This window comes from Xenopus tropicalis, chromosome 3 (genome assembly GCF_000004195.4).
Source record: "Xenopus tropicalis strain Nigerian chromosome 3, UCB_Xtro_10.0, whole genome shotgun sequence".
Classification (NCBI taxonomy): Eukaryota; Metazoa; Chordata; class Amphibia; order Anura; family Pipidae; genus Xenopus; species Xenopus tropicalis.
Window position 1 is genome coordinate 49,176,308 of NC_030679.2, and position 14,915 is coordinate 49,191,222.

General features: G+C 38.5%; 1 protein-coding gene across 1 annotated transcript in view; it reads right to left on the bottom strand.

Moving 5' to 3' along the window:
• igf1 (insulin like growth factor 1) overlaps positions 1–14,915 on the bottom strand; it is a 63,555-nt gene that overhangs the window by 2,028 nt on the left and 46,612 nt on the right. Inside the window, exon 3 of the mRNA XM_002936829.5 lies at positions 2,086–2,267. Within this exon, the coding sequence (XP_002936875.1) occupies positions 2,086–2,267 (182 nt within the window). The remainder of the gene's footprint in view (positions 1–2,085; positions 2,268–14,915) is intronic.

The window sequence follows — 14,915 nt, forward strand, 5'->3', positions numbered from 1 at the left end:
AAGTAACTCCACAGCATTCACACCTCTGTGAGTTTCAGATGTCACCTTTCTGAAGAGTTACAAAGTGCCATTGTGATTGGATTAGTGGAAGAGTATATATGCTGAGGACTTCCCATACCAGTCAGTTGAACTGAAGAAGCTGCTCGGATGACTAGTAAAACGTCTTCAATGATTACTTTACAAGTCCAGTTGCTTTAAATTTATTTATACTAGATATATCATGACCTGGATGAATGAAAATCTTCATAGAAGTACAGATATTTTTTTTTCTGCATCATTTATGAAACCTGCATACTATAGGTACTTAAAATGTAGTTCTCTGGGGCACAGACAACCATAGATTTGTACTGCAGGCAGCTCAAGGCTAATCTGCACCTATGACCCTTCCCTTTTGCTGCTTGGCTCCCAAAGTACTGGTAAATTTAATTAACTATCAAATCTCCTGCGTACGCAGTCCCAAGTGCTCTGGAAACAAATACAGATTAGTCCCCTATTTGTGCCACCCTTGGCTCAGGCCTTTGTGGCTTTCCCACAAATATGGTCTGGGCACAAACTAGAGGCTAAATAGAGTAACATTTGGCTTGACTATTATTTGCTGACCCAGATATTATTGGAACTATAGCATATATTTGATATATTTACATGCTCGTTATAATGTTAAATACTCAAAGGCGTACTTGAACCTAGAAAGTCTAGATAATGAAGCATTTTAAAGAAACGCCTCTGTAGTGGCACAAAATGATAAAACTTGATAAAAAGCAATTGTCAACTCTCCCTGAACCTTTAAAAATAAGCCAATATATTTATTAATATAGTTACTTTCTGCAGAGAACTGAGAACAGTTTGACGTGATAATTTGTAGGCATTATAAACCAAAGATGACATGCTGAAAAAAAAATGATAAGATGTTGTAGACTAGGATTTTACTGAAAAAAACACCTTCGGTAAATAGAAAGTGTATGAAGAAACTTTTACATCAGAAAAGTTGTTCCTACATGTAAGAAGAGTTTAACTAATTGATCTGAAAAACACATTCTAAAGAGGAGGCATTTATTTTCTTTATAACATATGGCCGATATGTCACAATGGCAGTTGCCCAGTGGTCAGAAAAATAAACTATAAATACGTGAAGCAAACCACTACACCAACTGTACTTTATATTGCTATATAACTTTCATCTTCTGGAGGATCTCCCTAACACCAACCATCAACTAATCTGTGCATATTTAGATGTTTTACTTGGGAAGGGATCAGCACCAAAATAAATGCAAATGTGGCAAACAGGCCATTTAAAATGCAGACAACAAAGCTGACATGCATTTGAGTTGGTGAATGAACAAAGGATTTTCATTTTCAACTAATACTGTATATTTAGAATGCTGTCATTGCATTTGGTCACATTTGATATGAAATCCTTGAGCTGCTGCTTATTCCACTCTTAATAAGATTTCCCAGTGGATGTTAAGGTTTTGGAATAGTTGGACCTTTGTGTATAATGATCTATTATTAGTGGATGGAATTAGATAGACTGATAGACTGAGAAGGAAGAGGGGCTCAGACTACAGACTTGCATAGAGTCCCTCTATGGCAGTGGTTCTCAACCTACCTAATGCCGTGACCCTTTAATACAATTAATCATGTTGTGGTGATCCCCAACCATACAATTATTCCTAAGACCATCGGAAATATGTGTTTTCCGATGGTCTTAGACAACCCCTGTGAAAGGGTTGTTCAACCCCCAAAGGGGTCCCGACCCACAGGTCGAGAACCTCTGCTCTATGGTCTTTTTCTGCCCATGTCAGTGCTGACTACTACCTAGTCATAACTCTGCAATAGAATGAGCTCTGTGTCATGCTCAGCTTTTCAATTCCTCACCCATATGGTTCTTTTACATTTTCTAGAAGGGATCTTATTGAATAAAGCTGTTCTGCATAAATACTAATACTCTATAAAAAGAGCTAATCAAAAAGAGATAGGCCTCAAATATATGTCTTTGCAGAGGTAATGATAAATGGACAGATTTCAAATTGGCAGTAAGGATTTACTTAAGAAAATGTGCTATTATTTGTCTGAGTGGGACGTTACCTTCTGGGCTTTTGGCATGTCAGTGTGACGTTGAGCACGTACAGAACGTGCTGATTTGGCTGGCTTGGCAGGAGCGCAGTACATCTCCAGCCTTCTGAAATCACAACTTTGGAAACAGCACTCATCTACTATTCCTCTGTGATGCGATCTTCGATTGCTGGATCCGTACCCTGTTGGCTTGCCTGCCAAAAAAACATATTGTAAAGATTAAACACTTAATATTATAATTGCCAGCTTTTTTCAGTAAAACTACTGATCTCTCTAAAAATTTGGAGCTGCTGTGGTCTAGATTTTACTTGAAAAAAAAACTATTCCCAGCAAAAGACTTTTCAAGTCAGGTCTGGTTTTAATGTAGGGCAGAGAGTGTGTTTGCTCCCCCCACTAACCCTGAAAACCAAGGGGAGTCTGTGTGACAATGGGGCAAGATCTGCAGAATTATAAAGGACACGTTAACATACTATATAAAGTTTCCTCAGCTGTAATGATGCTATATTGTTTGCACTGAAATAAAATGTAATCAGTTCAACCTTGCTAATTTTATATTTTGGGAGTTGTGACTTTTAGGAAGAAATGCTGCTAAAATTAAATATTATAGGGCAAATTATATTGTGCAACAAGTTTAATTTCGGAGATATCTAATCTGAAGAGCTCTAGCAGCTGTTGCACAGCAGCTCATGAATGCTGGGAGCTGTATACCAACAACAACTAAGGGGACTGCAGCCTGGAGATTCTGTAATGTTTTAACTCCTCCAACGGGACACATTCCTTTCTGCTTTGCCCACGGTCTCCTCTTGTCAAAGTTCATGGACATACAGGCAATGTAGCTAGCTAGTTTTGTACTGTACTGGGGGGCATGCATAGTGGGTCAATGGATTGGCAGTGCTGGCATTATAGGAAGGTTATAGTAACTTCTTGCACTGTTAAGCATGGTTAGACAGTCAAACCCTCAGGTTAGGGTCTTTGTCTCTAGTGACACTTGCCCATTTGGGGAACAGTAGATGCTTCAGTGAATACGAAACCATCACACAGAGCTTACTTTCCCCATGAAATTCTGTCAACTAGGCTCGCCCCAATTCCAGCAATAGTTCAATATTTTGCTATAAAACCAATCAATTGTGAAGAGCAAAGAACAGTTTGGTTGCAATTTCATTACAAAAAATGGATTCATGAACAGTGAGTGTCACCTATACTGTACAATACCAAACTGATTTCAGCTTGATCTGGGTGAGCTTATTTACTGTAAATAGGAAGACTTTCACAAAAAAGGAGCATGCACTAAACAATACTTAAATGTCTTGGAAGCAATAGTTCAATACATAAAACCAAGGAATAAGTCAACATACTCATGTGTATAGTGTAAATCTAGTTACTGCAATAGGTGAAGGTTGTTTTGTAGCAGATGTTAGACTTTACTGGTTCAAGCCCCTCCTGGAGGATAATGGCAGTTATAGTCCAGCAAAACTGCAGGATAAAACCTTTTGCCAAGATATCCAGAGCCTGTTTCCTTCAATGAGAATCCTGTTGGCTTTGTTTACACTTACTCTTGATTCTTAGTTTCATACAATCTTGAGCAAAGACTTTAAATATGTTTCATTACAGCTCTGGGCACCTAAACAGCATTTTCCCATTCTTTTGAAGTTGGATTACACTGTAATATTGACAAGTCAATATGCACTATAATCTCAGTATTCTAATGATGAGATGATTACTGGAGAGTTCTCTTTCACCTGCACTCTTGACAATGGCAAGCCCTATGACTGACTATTTAAATCTGCCGTAGCAGATGGTCCCTGCACTGTGACTAGTGGAGATATTGAGTGGAGTTGAGTGGAGTTACCTGAATTCTTTTTCCTACTTTTTAACTAGCCGTAATCTTTATCATGCTGCATTCCACATATTTGCTGAACCTTTAGCATACTGAAAATGGATCAGCAGGGGACACTTTCCCAGGAATCTTTAACTGCTGATTCATGCCAAGTTTTTTGGATCTGTCACTAAAGAGCAATTATTTGGTTTTCGCTATGGATTGCGTTTTTTTTCTCTCTCTGAAAGGCCCATTAGATTTGCTGTCACTGACAGCAAAAAATGGAATCACAGGAATTTTATTCAGTATATCAGGGTCATGGGTCAGTAAACTGAACTACAGCAAAGAAGAATATTAATAAAGACAAAACATCCCTGTGCTACGGCCCCTGTGTTTAAAATGCTTTCTTTAAAGATCTATGGTGCACAAAGGGACCAGTTTTAGGAAAGGATGAACTGACCCTGGAGATAAACTTGTGAAGGGTTTACACAGTTTTTTTTTTACGCATACTTTAACCAACTCTTCTGCACCCCTCTAGCTTTCCAAAGGCTTCCCAAGATACAGAATACAGATGCAAAAGATGTAGTCAATGAAAAGCCTGTGTACCAGCACTATGTCAGCCATCTTGCTTCATTACAAAAGAAGATTGCTGTGCAATGTTCCTGTGACTTTGGTGATGAGTGCAGCCGTACCTGCTGGTATGGGATTTCGCTTTAAAAACACATTTCCACGGGTGCTGTACTGCAGCTACCATATTATACATATGAACTGTTTTACTAAGCTATAATAATTTAAGAATCTATGCCTAGTATTGCTGGACTAAAGCTCCCGGAACACTTCAGCCGTTAATAAAATGTCAACATGCTACAAGTTATTGTTTTAGCACCTTCCTTAAAGCAAGCGAATGCTGCACTGAACCAAAATTGGCCTGCCTATTAAGTAGAACTAGGGAGCACAAATGGGAGAGTTTTAGTGAATACTTAACCACCTTTATTAATACTTTATGATCATATGTACAGTCTATTAATTTTTATGGTTTGTAATTTAGTGCTGCCTAGGAAGGCAAAGGCTTGGTAGACTCCTTTACTGTTATCTATGCTAAACCCATTTAAAATCTATGTATTCCCACAGTTCTCTTGCATACTAAAATTCACTTTCAGCAATGTTTACCTTTACTGTTTTGTTTCACAAGCAAATATAACTTTCAAAGTTTTATCACCAGCCTTGGCAATAAGTTTGTGTTACTTTACACATTGGGTAATTCCTAAAGTGCAGTGATATTTGCTTGGAAATTTGACAATATCCCTCACAGTGTGCGGAAATAGGTCACATGGATGGGAAAACGCATAGACTAGAAGGAAATAAGGGAATGATGTTAACTAAGGCAAACACAAAGTAGAGAGCACTAAGGTGTACTAGAGCACCAGAACGCTTCAGAGGGCGAGAGCCGTGCTGCCATACAACTGCTTTCTGGCCCAGGTCAGATTCCAGGGCTACAAAATGAGATCAACAGCCAGGAATATTTTCACTGGCAACAAAAGTGCTTTGCATCACTAAATCACATTTCTAGGAAAATGGCTTGGTTTTTCAAGGTCTGAGATTAAACAGATTATTAGATAACTGATAAACATTTTATTTTTGGACTGTTAATAAGTATACAACAGTGTAACTGTACTTTGTTTTGCTTTCCTCCATAAGTAAACCTAGTTTTCTAGAATTCCTTCCTATTTTTCTGTAAAATTAGGTATAGTGGGGTGATTCCCAACACGTATACAGGACCTTTTGGCTGGGTTCACAATTAACCAATATACAGTATCAGCAGACAGAAGCATAACTTTACATGCCAGACAGACAAACCCTTGTAAAGACCAACAGTCCAATGTCAAAAAAGCTTAAAGGCTCCACATGTGCTCTACAGTGTGGTAAGAAAAGAATAGTAGAGTTAGGTAGAACCAGGGGTGATCCTTACCCCTCTGCCCCCTGTGGTGGCTTTTAATAATGGCACACCTCCACTCACCCACTCATGATTATGTTTCCATATTTATGTTTTAATACTACAGAGAAAAAGAAAATCACTTTAAAAAATTAGAATTATTTGCTTAAAATGGAGTCTAAGGTAGATGGCCTTCCCATAATCTGAGGGCTGTCTGGATAATGGGTTTGCGGATAACAGATCCTGTACCTGTAATATGAAGTGTGTTTTGTTGTATGTGTGTTTTGTCGTATTGTGACTGCATTAAGGCAGAGCTGTATTTCCTACATAAGCACCCAAGGACCTGTGACTAGGGTGGCAGCTGAGTGAAAAGGATGTAGCCCTTTTTCATCCAATTGGCACATGTGAAATAGTCTATGCAAGCACCAATTGGAACAGAGAGGATGTGAGCGAGGGGAGTGGCAACGTTAATTCCATAAGGAAATCCAGTGCTGCATAAAGGACATACATCTTGTAGTTTGTAGACAGCTTCCAATCCCAGCCTGCTTAAATTCTGAAACAATATTCACACTCTATAAATTGATATTCTTACTCTCTGTATCAGTGGAAAGAGGTCCATGTTTTTTTTCAGAGAACTAATGGAAGGCACAGGTATTTGTTCTAATCAGCTACGCAGAAATATATTTTCAGATATGTTTACCACAAAAATGCTGTTTATATCCAAATGAAATAAGAGCACCTTCTGCCATTCAACTTATGCTCTATAATCAGATGCCAGCAAGTAGCGCTATTAGGTAGTTATAAATTCTTAATGCTAATGTATATTACAGTCATAATATTGTGGGATTTTACATGACAAATGATAGTGCAGTTTTTTAATGACTATATCTACATATATACATGAGTATGTTTGAGCCATATGATACAAGTCATTTGAAAGATTAATGGCAAAAGCACTAAATATGCAATGTGAAATTTCTAGTCTTGAGAATTAATTTACAATGGGTTGAGCCAAGAGGCAGTTCTAGTTGAATACATTTCCATCTCTTTTTTTTTTTAGCATCTGGCATAAATATTGAAGTTGTTATGATTTGGAATATGTTAAACCAATTGTTCTCCCCATTAACTCATGAATTCAAACATAAAAAGACACATATTGTAATATGCTTAAGACTAAGATACCAAAGATTCAACGTTTATTAGAAATTTGGACGCTCCGAAAAGAATTTGGCCTGCAGGACTTACTTATACATATTAAAATGTAGGCAAGACCACATTTCCACAAAAGTGTTAGATTAAATATTTGTATGAAAACTGTTATTGACTGTGGTGGCCCATGTTTAGGTTTATGTGAAAAAAGAGCAAAACTCACGAGGGTCTGTGGCAAATATATACTGAGATGAGCAGGATCAGTTGCCATTATTGTTCATTGAATATGAATGCCCAGAGTGGTACGTTATTGGTTGCATCCCTTTTCTCTTTATTAGAAGCTCAGAATGAATCAGCTTTTTGGTTGCCAGATGTCACTGCCCCCAGAAATGAGATGGCAGTTTAAATTTCATCTTAGAGAGAGGCAGAATGGAACGGCAAAAAACCACACACACAAAAAATAGATTGTAATGACTACTTTCTAACCGCCGACAGTTTCTTAAATAATATTCGCCAATAAAATCTGGACTCTACTGCAGCTTTGGTTTCTGAGCTGGATCGCTTGTTATCCAATAGTCAGTAAAAGTTGTTATTTACATCCCTGGGTAAATTAGCACCTGAAGTCAAGGAATGACTGACATTTTCAACCAGTTGCAAGTAATACAATGAAAACAAGTATTTGATTGGTTGCCTTGTATCACTGCCCAGGTGCAATGAGAATCCTCACTAAACGTTTTTTTAACCAGTTATCGCTAAAGGAAAGGAAATTAGAAAAATGTGGTTAAAACATTTTATATAGCAGACTCTTTTTATTAGTGCTTGACTACCTACCCATAGAGGGCAGATTTAAGCCAATGGAACATGAGGTGATCTCATCATCATTTTCATTCTTTATTTACTTCAGGGGTTTGCCTGCCATATTTTTTTCTCTCACAGTACTGTCCAAATGCCTGACAATTTTTGTAAAAGTGCCTGTACTGGCGCTTTTATACAATCCTCATGAGGTACAATGGAGGGTGATGTAATTCGCCTTAATGCATTTTTAGAGAGGAAAACAATGTCATACAAACCAACTGAGATAGCCACACGTGTTATTTCCCTAAGTATTTTCTGTATCTTTGAGTTACAGAGAATGTTGTAGTTGCAATGGCTGATACCTATAAAAGTCTTAGTTAAGGAGCATGTTGAAGTTGCAATGGCTAATGCCTATAAAAATCTATTTGCCACTGAGCTGCACTATATATTAAACAGGAAATGATGCACTTAGTAAACAGGAAGCTCATGATGCGGTGACGTATATTTTTGTGACAGCTCTCACTGCACATAATAGAGCATGAAAGCAATGTCTCTACCCATTACTTCCAATGGTAGAGCAATTCTACTGGGACAAGAAACCTGCTTTATAGATTAGTACAAATGTCACTTGTGAGCGTGATGCTTACAGTATTATTTTCCAGTAAAAGGTTACAACAAATGTCTACCTTTTCCACTTTCTCATAAATTCTAAAATGCAGAGAGACTATGAAGTCTGAAGTGTAAAACAAGAGGGCTCATTGCTCCATGCTATGTTGTGCTGGCAGAACTGTTTGCTTTACAGAACCACTCACTTGTCTGAATTCATTCAGCAAGATTATATGATGTGTTAAAGCAAAGGAAAGCAACCAGATTTGTCAAATATTAGTATTTGCAACAGCCAGGAAAGTGAAACATGGTGGCTGGTTTAATAGCCTTCATATGAGATATACAAATAGCTTTAACCCTACCTACTGTACATATATAGCATTAATGAGTATTTTGAAGCCAATGTAATGAAATTCATATGCTTAAGTTCCCTGTTGTCATTTCGGTATTACAGGGACTCAAGCTTTTTTATAATAAAAAGTGTGCTTTAGCACAAAGATAACTATATCTTATCTATTTATCAACTGTCTAGGATTGTTTGTTAGGGGATGAAGTACACTGGAGTGTTTTAAATAGAATTAGGGCAAAGAGTATGACCTCTGGTTAGACAACATTTGCTATGTCTGGAACAATCTGGAAAGTTTTCAGTACTGTACACTGATTAGCAATATGCCTTGCTGGTGCAAAATACCAGCTAAGGTGACCATACACTGTAAGATTTGCTTGTTTGGTGAGGTCGCAAATGAGCAGAGAGGAAGGAAAAGTGTACAGACTCTGTACTGCCTGTTACTCCTATCCTCTGCACAGAGGTCCGCTTAGGGAAGGCCTGACCTTATAGGTTAGGTTAGTTAGGTATGGGGGGGGGGGGGGGAGAAGGTGGAACCCCATCTAGGGAAAGGCACAAGGCTCCTATAGAAAGGGGCTTGCTCTGTAGTATAAAGGGTGAGGGAAATCCCTGTTTTTAATTCCACTCAGTGGAGGGATGGTATGTGGTGCACTGAGTTTCAGTCCCACCTAACAAAGGCACTTTATGGGTGCAGGGACCTCAGATACTTAGTAGAAGGCTCCTACAGAAAAATGTTTGCTCCATAGTATAAAAATCTGTGAAAAATCACTGCATGGCCTCTTTCCATTCAATGGAGGGGAAGTCCCTTCAATCAGTGGAAGGAAGTATGTGGAGCCTGAAGCTTTAAATTAAAGAAAAACTCCTGCCTATTAAATGCACATTTGTGGATGCAGGATTCTCTACTACTTGCACTTGATTATGCAATAAAAGGTACAAAGTTTGCTGTACAGCATGCTGAGAGCTGTAGCCCAGGTATATCATAGTTAAAGCAACATAAATAAAACTTTCCTCCAGGACAAGCAGCCTACTGAATTCAGAAAGTCCTCCTGGGAAAACATCCGGCCTCTAAGAACTAGAGCCTCAACTGATGCAAAAGAATCCTTCAGTGAGAATCCTGCACATCTGACTTCCTATTCTTTGTTTATGGGATCTGAGTTTTCTAGCACCAAAAATGCAAACTATGTCCGCCCCTGTGAAATGTAATTATCATGTCATTTTGGCAACCAAAAACTGCACATACAGTAATCTCCACGTTTGATACAGAAAGATGATAATGGTGCTAGTAGAGTGGATGCTCATTGGAGCATTTTATGGAATCTGTAATTGATTCTGGGCTTCCTACTTTAGAGATTTGTAAGTGCAATGGGAGCTTTTAATGGAGGGTTCTCATTCCTCTTAATGCAATTTAATTTTTACAGTGGCCCTTACAGTTAAACACTTAAGCAACATTAAGTAATTTTATAGCTTGGTTTGTGCTCCTTTCAAAGTCCTTTGTCCATAGACAATATTTCACACAAGTCTGCCTTTTCCTGCAAAATTATATACCTAATATTTTATTCCCAAACAACATTTGCTTAATGAGAATACAATGTTATATAATTTAACAGGCTTATTAGTGGATAAAAAACAGACTTCCTTTTTCTCTGCTTGTTGGCATTGTTTGTAACCCTATTGTTAAAATCATTAACTACATCCAGAATGAAACTAATGGAAAATGCAGAATATTGTTTAGTCTAACAAAGATAAGATGACAAGTCAGATATTTTAGCAAAGGTACACTTTGAAAAATTCAGCATTTTATAATAATACACCGTTCCTTTGACCAAAAAGTTGATTTAGCAAGCAAGAGTTGTTTCTAAGGGGTGATTGGCTTCTGTTATAAAGTTATTTAGATGGAGCAGTACTTATTGAAGCATCTGCCATATACACTGCACATAACTAATTAACTAATAGGTTTAATTATCTTGTATAGCAGATGTATTATATGCACTAGTCAATGTGCTTCTGTCATAAGAGCCATGTATGGCAGCCAAGTTTTGGAGGAGGGAGAGAGTTATAATTCAGAGGGGTGGAAGTTGGGTATTCATTTTAGTGTAAGGAGAGGCTTAGCTTCCCACCATGTTCTCCACTTCCCTAATTAGTTTGGGGTGTTTTATATTGTTTTAGTTTTTTTTAATCTTGTTTATGTTACTTATGTGGTAGTTATGGTAATGGTCACAGCTGTTAGGTATTCTTTTGTCAGTCTGCCAGGTGAATTAGTTCTTCTAGGTGAGGTCTTCACTTTGATAAGAAGATGACCCAGGCATCACCTAGCACCTGACAAATAAAATGTGTGACAAATGCAAAAAATATCACATAACAATTCAATATATATATGCATAATAATATGCATACCTGTCACATTCTTTACACACTTTTAGTACCATACAAAATGCAATTAACAATGTAAATGTATAACACTGATATATTAATAGCTCCCCTGTCTGTAAGCAACTCCATATATCGAAGCAATAATCTCTAGCTCAGAGGATACGTCCCTGATCTTGCAATAACCCCTAGCTCAGAGGATACGTCCATGATCTTGCAATAACCCCTAGCTCAGAGGATTCGTCTTCTGAGCTAGGGGTTATTGCAAGATCATGGACGTATCCTCTGAGCTAGGGGTTATTGCAAGATCATAGATGTATCTTCTGAGCTGGGGGTTTTTGCAAGATCATGGACGTATCCTCTGAGCTAGGAGTTATTGCTAGATCATGGACGTATCCTCTGAGCTGGAGGTTATTGCAAGATCATGGACGTATCCTCTGAGCTAGGGGATATTGGTAGATCATGGACGTATCCTCTGAGCTAGGGGATATTGGTAGATCATGGACGTATCCTCTGAGCTAGGGGTTATTGCTAGATCATGGACGTATCCTCTGAGCTAGGGGATATTGGTAGATCATGGACGTATCCTCTGAGCTAGGGGTTATTGCTAGATCATGGACGTATCCTCTGAGCTAGGGGTTATTGCTAGATCATGGACATATCCTCTGAGCTAGGGGATATTGGTAGATCATGGACGTATCCTCTGAGCTAGGGGTTATTGCAAGATCATGGACGAATCCTCTGAGCTAGGGGTTATTGCAAGATCATGGACGAATCCTCTGAGCTAGGGGTTATTGCAAGATCATGGACGTATCCTCTGAGCTAGGGGTTATTGCAAGATCATAGATGTATCTTCTGACTCAGAAGATACATCTATGATCTTGCAAGGACGTATCCTCTGAGCTAGGGGATATTGGTAGATCATGGACGTATCCTCTGAGCTAGGGGTTATTGCTAGATCATGGACGTATCCTCTGAGCTAGGGGTTATTGCTAGATCATGGACATATCCTCTGAGCTAGGGGATATTGGTAGATCATGGACGTATCCTCTGAGCTAGGGGTTATTGCAAGATCATGGACGAATCCTCTGAGCTAGGGGTTATTGCAAGATCATGGACGAATCCTCTGAGCTAGGGGTTATTGCAAGATCATGGACGTATCCTCTGAGCTAGGGGTTATTGCAAGATCATAGATGTATCTTCTGACTCAGAAGATACATCTATGATCTTGCAATAACCCCTAGCTCAGAGGATACGTCCATGATCTTGCAATAACCCCTAGCTCAGAGGATTCGTCCATGATCTTGCAATAACCCCTAGCTCAGAGGATACGTCCATGATCTACCAATATCCCCTAGCTCAGAGGATATGTCCATGATCTAGCAATAACCCCTAGCTCAGAGGATACGTCCATGATCTAGCAATAACCCCTAGCTCAGAGGATACGTCCATGATCTACCAATATCCCCTAGCTCAGAGGATACGTCCATGATCTAGCAATAACCCCTAGCTCAGAGGATACGTCCATGATCTACCAATATCCCCTAGCTCAGAGGATACGTCCATGATCTACCAATATCCCCTAGCTCAGAGGATACGTCCATGATCTTGCAATAACCTCCAGCTCAGAGGATACGTCCATGATCTAGCAATAACTCCTAGCTCAGAGGATACGTCCATGATCTTGCAAAAACCCCCAGCTCAGAAGATACATCTATGATCTTGCAATAACCCCTAGCTCAGAGGATACGTCCATGATCTTGCAATAACCCCTAGCTCAGAAGACGAATCCTCTGAGCTAGGGGTTATTGCAAGATCATGGACGTATCCTCTGAGCTAGAGATTATTGCTTCGATATATGGAGTTGCTTACAGACAGGGGAGCTATTAATATATCAGTGTTATACATTTACATTGTTAATTGCATTTTGTATGGTACTAAAAGTGTGTAAAGAATGTGACAGGTATGCATATTATTATGCATATATATATTGAATTGTTATTTGATATTTTTTGCATTTGTCACACATTTTATTTCTCAGGTGCTAGGTGATGCCTGGGTCATCTTCTTATCAAAGTGAAGAATTGTGTTTATAAGTCAGAAACCCATCCCATTCCCTGATCCCACAGTCCTACAATAATGTTTAATATTATCCATTCTTGTAGACCAGTCTCCATAGGGTTCAGTAAGATGCCTTGACAGATCGAGGTACAAACAGCACTCCAACTTATCAATGAGACCCTAGACTTGGTTTATCTGTTTATCCTCATAAACAATGCTAACATAGGAGCATTGTGTCCAGTTTTACCATCAATTAAATATAGATATAAAACTTTTACGGGAGGGTGCTTACCCTTGTAGTATTATGCCAAGAAAGATCATTGTTTTTAAAGGGGACATAAACTTCCATTATACTCGCCATAGGAACTTTAAAGTGGCCCTTACAAGCCTAAATGGGACCTAAAGAGATCTAAACCCTTCATAAACTATTTCAAATCTAATTACATATGTAACTAACATAGGAGCATTGTGTTCAGTTTTACCATCAATTAAATATAGATATAAAACTTTTTGAAGATACTTTATAAAGAGAGAATAGAGAGACATAAAATTGTACACATAGAAGGCAGGATTCTCAACAGAAATTCATCTTGCACCAATTAGGCCACTGGCATCACAGCTAAATTTCATATTGAGTTGCAGTTGTTGGATTACAGCTCCCACTGTGCCTTAACTATTAACAAACCTCCAGACTAGGCTAGAAATTATAGCCAAGCAACAATATTTAATGTATGCTTGTGCACCGGTGTTATAATCCTGTTTACTTGCTACAAAATCCACACAAAGTTTGCTGTTATCTAACATAGAGCGATAACGGGGCAATATTGAATCATTAGAAGACAGATATTCCACTTAGCTGTTCTAAACATTGAACAAAAATCATCTAAAGGGACATATATCTTCTGAACTATCATTTCCAGCATTCCCCAACATATTATCAATATTAATGTTAGGTTTGGAGTCCAGCTACCATAATGGTGGACCTGTAAAGAAACACTGCTTGATAAAATGATTGAACTGCATAAAAATAAGAGGAGCATTTCTGATCCAACTGGATTGCAGGATTGTCTGTGGAAACTGTTCCCTGACCTGACATACATACATGACAGAATTCTGGATTTCAGATACTATTATTGCTTTTAATATATACCTTCGCTGGAGTCTATTCAATGCATATTTTAACTGCTGTAGCAATCATAAAGGGTCTGAACTAGGGGAAAGGTTTTGCAAACACATGTGGCAAAGACAATATGCTGTAAAAAGAGTAATTTAGAAATAAAATGTACAATCGATTATTAGACAAGAACTGCAAGCTTTCAAGACACATACAGTGCCAGGTAAGTTTAGAAGGATTTGGGGAATGCACACCATCAAGTCTCATTCACACAACAACTGGTAAGTTTTTATGCAGTGTAAATGCACCTTTACACAAGTAAAGACAATTATCATTAATTTATCAGCATAGCAGTCTATTTTTGTAGCAGTGACAAGTAGCTGCTACTAGTAGCTCCGTGTGTCTTAACCATAAAGAAGGGTGACAATGTGGAAGTCACATTTTCAAGGAGGCTAGCATAGGCAGTGCAGTTTTGCTTTCGAAACTAGGGATACTTCCCTCTTGTCCCTGTTTGACATTCAGGGTAAGTGCAGGGGGTTGTTTTGTGTCTGCTGCCTCAGGTAGTCGAAACTAGCACTGAAGTTGCTTGCTCCCTGCATGCTAAACCCTTGGTAATATGTACCATTATGCTGACATTTTGGTGAAGCTATAAAGT